Here is a 10,000-nt window from a genome sequence, read left to right as displayed (position 1 = left end):
AAGGGTCGGAACAATGCATCGGCACAGGGGCCGCAATGATTCAGGGTGAGTCATGGACATCTGAGATAATATACACACAGAGGAGATGGTTCTTCTCTGCGTGTACTACCTGTTGTCCCACTTGCTTCATTGGACCGGAGGTGGGGTACGGTCTCGAGGTTAGTTTGGAAGACTCGGCTGAGAGGCTCTGGGTTCGAACCCCTTACCCAATCGTCCCAGAGTCAGACCCCTACCCGCCCCCTTCATGACATCACCACCCCCTCGGAGGAAAGGGTCCGCAGTGACAACATGAGCAGCGAGTTTCGCTCTGACTGACCCAATGGGAGTGCTGGATCAACTATTGATCATTATTACGTTTACTTTCCGCAAACGTTTTTATCCAAAGCGACATACAATGAGTTCATTTGTCCAAAGAAAGTGAAACAACAATATATCGCTGTCGGTACAGTAAGGCTGTTCCTAGAACCAAGTGCCGTGCATTAACAACCACTAGGTTAACCCATTCCCCGTGCACAACAGAGATAGCTAGGGTAAGATGCTAAGTACTGTTATCAAGTGCAAGGACGTACAACATACAGTAAGAGTAGGCGTGTGGGGGGGTCATGACTCATGACTGATCCATTTCTAATCCAATCGTCCCCCTGTCCCCCGTACCCCTCTTGCCCGGTCTCTTGTCTCCCCCCCCCCCCCAGCGGAGTGGCCCAAGACCCCCACAGGCCTGCCCAGCACCTCAGGAACCACGGCCAGCGTGGTGGTGATCCGGGGGACCCAGATGTACGTGGCGCACGTGGGCGACTCTGCGGTGGTGGTGGGGGAGCGGGACGAGGACTCGGACGTCCGGCTGAAGGCGCTGGAGGTGACGCAGGACCACAAGCCGGAGGTCCCGGAGGAGCGGGAGCGGATCGAGAGGCTGGGCGGCAGGTGAGGCGTCCGCGCGGGGCTTCGTGCCCGGTCCTGAGGGTTAATGGAGAACCTTCAGGCAACTCTGTCTACGCTTTCTACAGTCCTCCTGCCTCACATTCAGCCATTCAAATGCACACGTTCTTCACACACCGACGGCGGTGTCAGACACGCTGGGCAGGGCTTTGACTTTTGCCCGAAAATCATATTCGAAGTTTGTTTGTTTATTGATATTAATAGTCGAATATATTCGAATATTTATTAATAATATTTTGACCATTAAATGCCCTCAGTAAGACCTGGATTGGGCTTCGCGAGGTTTGTTTACCGGCGTTGCTGTGGTTACCAATATTCCGTGTTCCAACGGTTTATTAGGTTTTTAATAAATCGCTGTCCAATCAATACTTCATTCACTGCCTCTTCCGTGGTCATTACAATAGTATGAATAGACTGCGTCGGTTCTCCGACGTCTCTCTCTCTTGGCCTGCCCATAACGGGTTCGAATATTAAGGGCTGCCTAATATTCGTTCGAATTTTGATAAATTTTTTGATATTCGAATTATATTTGAATAACGAAGTTCGGAGTCAAAGCCCTAACGCAGGGCGACAGTCAGCTCGTCTGGAGCAGGGAGGGTGAGGCGTCTCGCTCAGGGACACCTCGACACCCAGCTAGGAGGAGCCGGGGATCGAACAGGCAACCTTCCGATTACAAGTCAACCCGCTGTACCTCCTGAGTCACAGCCGCCCATGAGGTGTCCCGTCGTTGGTCCGCTGGCTCGGCATGAAGGCTGACCCGCCTCTTGGCAGCCGGCCGTCTGGACCTATCAGTGACCCTGTAGGTCTCTCATCGGCAAAAGTAGAATAAAATATTGTGATTAGTTTGAGCTGTTCATATTGGAGTGGATTTTTGAACTGCTTTGAACTGCTTTGACTGACCCAGTTCCATGCCTGTGGCGGTTGGCCAGAGATGGTGTTACAGTCATGGAGTCTTCCTGGTCGTCTCTAGCCTTGTGTTGGATAACATTATTGTTTGTAACCCGCCGTGTGTGTGTCTCTAGTGTGATGAAGAAGTCTGGGGTGAACCGCGTCGTGTGGAAGAGACCCCGGCTGACCCACAACGGACCGGTCCGCCGGAGTACGGTCATAGACCAGATCCCCTTCCTCGCGGTCGCCCGGGCCCTCGGTAAAACCAGACTCCTCTCTCTCTTCAGTGTTGACCCTTGACCCTTAACCGCTGTCTGGGGTGGGCAGGGTCATGTAGAAATCTACATTTATATTTACATTCAGACGCTTTTATCCAAAGCGACTTAAAATAAGTACATTCGTCAGAAAGAAAGAGAAACAACATTAACGGGCTGACTGTAACGGGCTGACTGTAACGGGCTGACTGTAACGGGCTGACTGTAACGGGCTGACTGTAACGGGCAAACTGTAACGGGCTAACTGTAAAGGGCTAACTGTAAAGGGCTAACTAACGGGCTAACTGTAACGGGCAAACTAACGGGCTGACTGTAACGGGCTGACTGTAACGAGCTGACTGTAACGGGCTGACTGTAAAGGGCTAACTAACGGGCTAACTGTAACGGGCAAACTGTAACGGGCTGACTGTAACGGGCTAACTGTAACGGGCTAACTGTAACGGGCTAACTGTAACGGGCTAACTGTAACGGGCTGACTGTAACGGGCTAACTGTAAAGGGCTAACTGTAAAGGGCTAACTAACGGGCTAACTGTAACGGGCTGACTGTAACGGGCAAACTGTAACGGGCTAACTGTAACGGGCTAACTGTAACGGGCTGACTGTAAAGGGCTAACTGTAAAGGGCTAACTAACGGGCTGACTGTAACGGGCTGACTGTAACGGGCTGACTGTAACGGGCTGACTGTAACGGGCTGACTGTAACGGGCTGACTGTAAAGGGCTAACTAACGGGCTAACTGTAACGGGCTAACTGTAACGGGCTAACTGTAACGGGCTAACTGTAACGGGCTAACTGTAACGGGCTGACTGTAACGGGCTGACTGTAAAGGGCTAACTAACGGGCTAACTGTAACGGGCTAACTGTAACGGGCTAACTGTAACGGGCTAACTGTAACGGGCTAACTGTAACGGGCTAACTGTAACGGGCTGACTGTAACGGGCTGACTGTAAAGGGCTAACTGTAAAGGGCTAACTAACGGGCTAACTGTAACGGGCTAACTGTAGCTGACTCACTGACAGACTATCCCCCCTCTCTCTCTTCCCGGTTGTCAAGGAGACCTCTGGAGCTACGACTTCTACAGCGGGGAGTTTGTGGTCTCCCCCGAGCCCGACACGGCCGTGGTGACCCTTGACCCCACGCGCCACCGCTACGTCATCCTGGGCAGCGACGGCCTTTGGAACATGATGTCCCCCAAGGACGCCGTCAACATGTGCTACAGCCACGACAAGATGGTGGTGCGTGTGCTCTCTCCGTCTCACTCATCGTGTTTCTGTCACACGCGGTCGATCCATACGGCTCAATGGGGTTCATTTATAACCCATTGGACGAAAGTGTTAGTATGAGCTAACTAACAAGCTAACGGTAACGAGCTAACGGTAAAGAGCTAACGGTAAAGAGCTAACGGTAACGAGCTAACGGTAACGAGCTAACGGTAACGGGCTAACTGTAACGCGCTAACTGTAACGCGCTAACTGTAGTGAGCTTACTGTAGTGAGCTTACTGTAGTGAGCTTACTGTAAGGAGCTAACTGTAAGGAGCTAACTGTAAGGAGCTAACTGTACCGCTGGTGTCCCCGCGGCGCAGGGCCTTAGGGGCCAGTCGTGAGCCACGCAGCTGTAACGAGCTAACTCTAACAAGCTAAATAAAGGGCTAAGTAACGGGCTAACTTTAGAGAGCTAACTGTAGCGAGCTAACTTTAGCCAGCTCACAGTAGCCAGCTCACTGTAGCGCTGGTGTCCCATGGACCCAGGGGCCAGCTGTGCGCGACGCGGCTGTAGCGCGCTAACTGTAGCCACCTTCCTGCAGCAAGCTAACCGTAGCGAGCTAACCGTTGCGCTGGTGTCCCCCAGGGCCCCAGGGGCCAGTCGTGCGCGGCGCGGCTGGGCCGCACGGCGCTGGTGTTCTGGAAGCAGAGGATGCTGCGGGCGGACAACATGACGGTGCTGGTGCTGGCCCTCCAGGAGCGCGGCGGGGCCCCCCTGCCCATGCACCAGGACGAGGTGGTGCTGGACCTGGCCGCGGGGGCCCGCAACGGCCCCTACCCCGGCTCGCCCCCCGCCAGCGGCTGTAAAGACAGACAGGTGGGTGGCCGCGCGGTCAGGGTGGCCGACTCCCGGCCGGTGTAAGGGTGAGGGTACGAACCCCCACGTCTGCGGTCGGCCTATCGGATTCAACCTGAGACACTGGGCCATACTTAGAGATGTTCCGATACAATTCTTTCCTTCCCGATGCCTGAACTTGAGTATTGGGCCGATACCGGAGTAAATACCGATACAGCATCTAGCGTTGTAACTACTTATAGCACTTGTTCTTACTGAAGGGTTCTCTTACGACAGCAATGTAGTGCGGGTTCACTTACTGTTAGTGTTGACTAGATCATTTACATTTAGAATCACTAATTATAATAATAGAATAATATAATAATTTGTATTCTTGTAGTTTAGCGGGAGCATCAATGTTTTTCCGGCTTGGTAGCTCGAACACACGTTGTCGGATTTGACGATATTCTCATTCCGACGTTCCCACCATTAGCGAACGTATCATAACACTGTAGTGTTTGTGATGCTCTCTGTGTGGTAAACGAGTCACCTGATGGTAGTGGATCGGCGCATTGACTTGCGTACTGACCGATACCCAATGCTGTATTTTCGGCAGAATCGGCGGAATTTCCGATACTGGTATCGGTATCGGATAAACTCTAGCCACACTTGGGATAAGAGCATCGACCCAACGGCCTAGTTCATGTCGGGATAGCCAAGTGATCCAAGAGGTTTGACTCCCTGCCGATAAAAGGTTCCGGGTCTGATTCCCCTGTGTCCGTAACCTAACCCGGGAGGCCCCCCTTGTGCAAGGCACCCCCTAACCCAGACCTGCTCTTTATCGAAATGCATCTGAAAGAAATCCACGTCGCTTTGGATAAGAATGTCCACTGAATGATAAAATAGGCTCAAAGTCCTTCGTATATTCTGTTGCAATTGGACGTTGATGAACTCTCATCACTCGTGTTATTCCAGTTCTTACTGGTTTTAACTGACTTGTTTCTCTGCTCTTCCTGCGGTTCAGAACTCGTGGCTGAAGGGCCAGCAGACGGAGGAGGAGGAGGAAGCCATGTTCTTTGAGGAAGAGGAGGATATTTGTGGTGATGGACACAATGAAGATTGGACATGTCTGGAGTGGTAGCCAGGTAACGCAACAAAGAGGCTTTTTAAAAGACCGCTAACTGATGTATGATCAACGGAAATTATTTTTAAAAGACAAATTACTTTCCGTGCTTTTTTTTTTGGGAGCCTATCAGAAAAATATTTCTAAATTATTATTTTTTTCTTGCCTCATGGACCGGTTCGAAGACCACTCACAAATGTTTACTTTTATTTTTTAATTTTTGGATAAAGATTTTATTATTTTTGCTAACCATGGTGATGGTTTATCTCTTCTTTTAATTCCGTTCCTGAAACACAGTTCGTATCAAATGAAACGTTATCTCTAAAGCACAGTTTACAGTCGACCTCCTTCTCCCCTTGGTCTTGAACTATCAAGGTCGAAGGTCAGCCTCCCGTCTCTGTTTACCTCCAGAGGAGAAGCACAGGGCACGCCCCTGGGAGGGGGCGGAGGCAGCGCTCTGATTGGCCGGCCTGAACATTCCTCTTCATCATGTGAACTGTGCTGCTGAACCGTTAATTCGTTTTTGTGTACCTTTTTTAATTTTTGTTTTAATTGTTTTGTAAATATGCAAGAGTTTTGCCTTTTAGCTTTCTAAAAAAAAAAATTTGGACAGCCTCATGCTCACATAATTGCCAACACACAAGTCAAGCCCTACCTTTTAAATGTTTACATGTTTTTGTAATGAAATGTTTAGAAAGTCATCTTATCTATTTTCATACTTAGAATCATGTGCAGCCTATCTGAAAAGACGCAGTGGTTTAAAAAACGTTTAATCCGAGTTTAATGTAGCCCACTTATAAGTGTAAACATCATTGAATATAGTACAACTATAATTTTACATCTGTTGGTTGTGTTTCTGTTTTTTTACTCTTAAGGTGCGAATATTCGCCTTGCGTTACCTGCGCGAGCAAACTTTACACGAGTGATTCAACATTAAGCGAAATTCAGTTCAGTTGAAATATTTCAACCCGAGCGAAAGCTGCGTGAACAAGGTTGAACCATTTCTCTCACTGACTATTTAATTTATGTCTGGTGTCTCAGCTAAGCTTTACATTGGTTTTGTGTTGTAAGATGAACCTGACGCATAAAGTTGGGGGAATGATGAATTGCGAACCATGAGGTGAACGCTATTGTCTGTTCTGTTCTGGATGGTACAGACCCTAAAGGTCTCTTCAGCTTTGTCTAGGTATCCCCTGTGTAATAAAGGTGCTATAGGTGATGTTTTAAAGAAGTGCATCGTGAATCTATTTTGTATAAAGGACGTAACCGATGAGTGAAACGGTCTGTGAGAAGATCAGTTTTGGTTGGCTGAGCGCCTGACCAATGAGGACATCTCTTCGCTGATTGGTCTGGAGATCTACCGCGCCTGTCAATCACAGCTGTAGGAAGACCTCCCAATGGGAGGAGGAGGGAGGATTTTTTTTGTTACATTTCACATTCTTGCTTTCTTGCCTTTTTCTGCGCCCTCTTTACCACTCTGTAATCGTACCGGCAGCAGTGATTTATTTTGTTCAGTTGTTGGATGAATCTGTGAAATGGGCTGTGTAATACGTCTCTCGGCCTGGTCAGCATAAAGGTGTGTTGTGCCATTCGTCTTCCACAGAGTCTGCCTTCACTAATGTTCTCTTTAAATAGGAGTCTATTGTCATGGAGGATCACCATAATTCGGTTGCCATGGTTTCCATAAACAAGTTAGAAGCAGTTGAGACATTATGCACAAACAATGTTTCAAAACATCGTGTTCCTGAACGATGGGGATTTATGTCCGGTCTTTTGTGTGTTGCCAAAGTTTTGAAGGTCTTGTTTGCACAGTACGTAATTATGCAACAGTTTTACATGAATATGCAACCAGCTACAAGTCATTCGGGCATGCCGCTTCGATCGACTTTTATTGTGCCGTCACTGTGAACCGTCAGTCATTGTCTGTGTTTCTCACTGTCAACTGTTCCTGGTCCTGGGGTTGAGGTGGTGGCTGGCTGGCTTTGTTGAACTGTATTAGGTGTCTGACTTGAACGTGTGTGGATATGGTGTGGTAATAAATATATTATAATTTCTAAACTGGTGTATGTGTTTTATATTTTTTGCATATTTAAGATACATAACAGAAATTGGCATGAATTGATTATTCGTGATTATTTGTAGTGGTTTGATTATGCCCTTCTGTATGAATATTTCCAAGAGTGCAGATGCATTTTCCGGCCTGTGATTTATATGTAGTACATGGTTTCCGGCCACTAGATGGCGCTAAAGGAAAGCTCTCGGACCGGTAGGAGCCTGATGGAATGACGTTAGTGCTATGAGGGTGAAGAACTTGCCAGGAATTATTCTCACTTATATTTTAATGAGGATCTTTAGATCGGGTTCTGTAGAGTCTCATGCTTTCTAATATAAGAAGTAACTGAGATTAAGTAAGGTTGATTTGGTTTTTGGATAAAAAAAATCAATTTTGCTTCCCTGAGATTTGTCATTTGATTAAGGAAAATGCAATTGCGTTGCTTTAAAGTTTTAAGGGAATTTCTAAACATGAATGAACATTGACAATATGCCTGCGTGCCAAAGGCTTACTGCGCAGAGTGGCGAAGTCACGCCACTTCCGGTAGAGCTCTATGGGACCTATGAGATCGAAAAATATGACCGGGTTTCAATGGAGAGAAAGTAATTATTTTCTGGTCCCAGTCTTCATATGCCCCGGATTACACATATGTTGTTTGTGGATTTAAATGATAATTTTTCATGCAAAGAAAACTAATCATTTTCGTGAAGAAGTATGATAATGTTAAGTTTTTTCCAAGGGGAGGATAAAAGCATCGAAAGAGGCGAAAACCATTATGAGTCGGGGCATGTGGAGAATTTCAGTTATGCCAATGGGGCGATTGTCGGTTGTCCACGCCAGTCGCAGGGAGCGTGACATCACATACGAGACAAGTCTTTCTCAATGTGTTTTCTCTACAGCTTTTAACTGCACAATAAACCGTCAAACTCTTGACATGAAAAATTATCATTTAAATCCACAAACAACATATCTGTAATCCGGGGCATATAGACTTACTTTATCTCCATTGAAACCCATTCATATTTTTCGATGTCATGGGTCCCATGGGCTCTACCGGAAAGGGCGTGACTTGGCCACTCTCGAGCAGCCGGTCGGAGCCTCTCCATCTCTCCCGCCTCTCCTCTCCTCCATCTCTCCCGCCTCTCCTCTCCTCCATCTCTCCCGCCTCTCCTCTCCTCCATCTCTCCCGCCTCTCCTCTCCTCCATCACGGGTCCTCTCCTCCATCACGGGTCCAAGTGTCTCCGCCTCAATATTTCATCGGCTGTCATCCGAGCATCTGCTGGCCCGCGTGACGCTGGGACGGCCTGTCGCAGCCCATCAGCCAATCACGTGTCACCGGGCCTCCCCTCGCGCAGTCAAAACCTACTCCCGCCCACGCCGACGTGTTCATCGGGGACTTTGCGTTACCGTTAACGAGACGAGCACGAAGGGTGCGTCGTGCAATGAGCTCTTTCGTATAGAACCTTTGTTTGGACAATATAAAAATAAGTTTGCTTATTTGCAGTTTCTTATATTTACAGTACTGATACGACTCTATAGCCTACACGTTTAAACTTGTCACTTGTCCGCACTTACTGTATGTTGTAGCCTACGTCCTGGCACTTAAAAAATAGTACTGAGCAATGAGCATCATGTAGCATCTTATCCTAGCTATCTTTGTTGTGTACGGGGAATGGGTTAACCTAGTGATAGTTAGTGCATGGCACTTGGTTCTATGAACATCCTACTGTACGTACCGACAGGCTCAGCGACATATTGTTTTTACTCTTTCTTCTGACAAATTTGCTTATTGTAAGTCGCCCTCGATAATTACGTCACTGCCTGCCATTCGCTAGGCTGAGAAGACTTTAGCTCCTTACACCCTCCTGGGTGAATGCCACGCCCATATTGCTGTGCTGCGAGCATCTCACAACAGGAACATACCTTCATGCCTGTTCTCTCTCTTTAGTGCCTCCTGTTTCTTTAAACAGGCGGTAAGGACAGCGGTCGGCTCGCAGGTCACAACCCTGTTAGTTTAAGGGACTGGTCCAAAACCGTTTCTCTGTGCAAAACGCCAATGTGTGCATGCATGCCATGCACACACACACACACGCACGGACGCACTCCGACGCACACACGCACTTAGCATACCCTCTCAATCTCAACGCTCCTCAGAAGAGTCATAAAAGTTTGATGATTAAATCAGGCGGTTGCTCCGCCTGATTTAATTTGCTTGGTTTTGAGCGAGTGTGAGTGTGTGTTAGTGCATGAGTTATCGTGTTAGTGAGTGAGTGTGTGTGTGTGTGTGTGTGTGTTAGTATGAGTGTGTGAATTTTAGCAGGTTAGTATGTGTTAGTGTGTGTGTGTGTGAGTGTTAGTGTGTATGTGTTAGTGTGCATGTGTATGAGTTGTCGCGTTAGTGTGTGTGTGTGTTAGTGTGTGCCAGAGCCCCTCTCTGTGGGCCGTCCTGAGAGGCTCTGCCTCTCCCCCCCCCCCCCCCCCACTACAGGGAGGCCCCGGAGTGGCCCTGTGAGGGCCCCCCCCCCGTGAGGGGTGAGGCGCCCCCCTCTGATGGGACCTGACACGGCCTCTCTCCCATCTCCTCCTCTCCCATCTCCTCCTCCTCCATCTCCTCCTCCCCCATCTCCTCCTCCTCTCCTCCTCTCCTCCTTCCTCCTCCTCCATCTCCTCCTCCTCTCCTCCTCC

At 48.5% G+C, this 10,000-nt stretch overlaps 1 protein-coding gene across 1 annotated transcript in view; it reads left to right on the top strand.

Moving 5' to 3' along the window:
• LOC132461066 (protein phosphatase 1D-like) overlaps window positions 1-7,319 on the top strand; it is an 8,562-nt gene extending 1,243 nt beyond the window's left edge. Inside the window, exons 2-6 of the mRNA XM_060056134.1 lie at window positions 693-921; window positions 1,959-2,083; window positions 3,153-3,334; window positions 3,950-4,180; window positions 5,163-7,319. Coding sequence (XP_059912117.1) covers window positions 693-921; window positions 1,959-2,083; window positions 3,153-3,334; window positions 3,950-4,180; window positions 5,163-5,279 — 884 coding nt within the window. The 3' untranslated portion in view covers window positions 5,280-7,319. The remainder of the gene's footprint in view (window positions 1-692; window positions 922-1,958; window positions 2,084-3,152; window positions 3,335-3,949; window positions 4,181-5,162) is intronic.
• The last annotated feature ends 2,681 nt before the right edge of the window (window positions 7,320-10,000 follow it).

This window comes from Gadus macrocephalus, chromosome 7, assembly GCF_031168955.1.
Source record: "Gadus macrocephalus chromosome 7, ASM3116895v1".
NCBI lineage: Eukaryota > Metazoa > Chordata > Actinopteri > Gadiformes > Gadidae > Gadus > Gadus macrocephalus.
The sequence above is the reverse complement of the archived record's forward strand: the minus strand, read 5'-3'. Positions and strand labels throughout refer to the sequence as shown.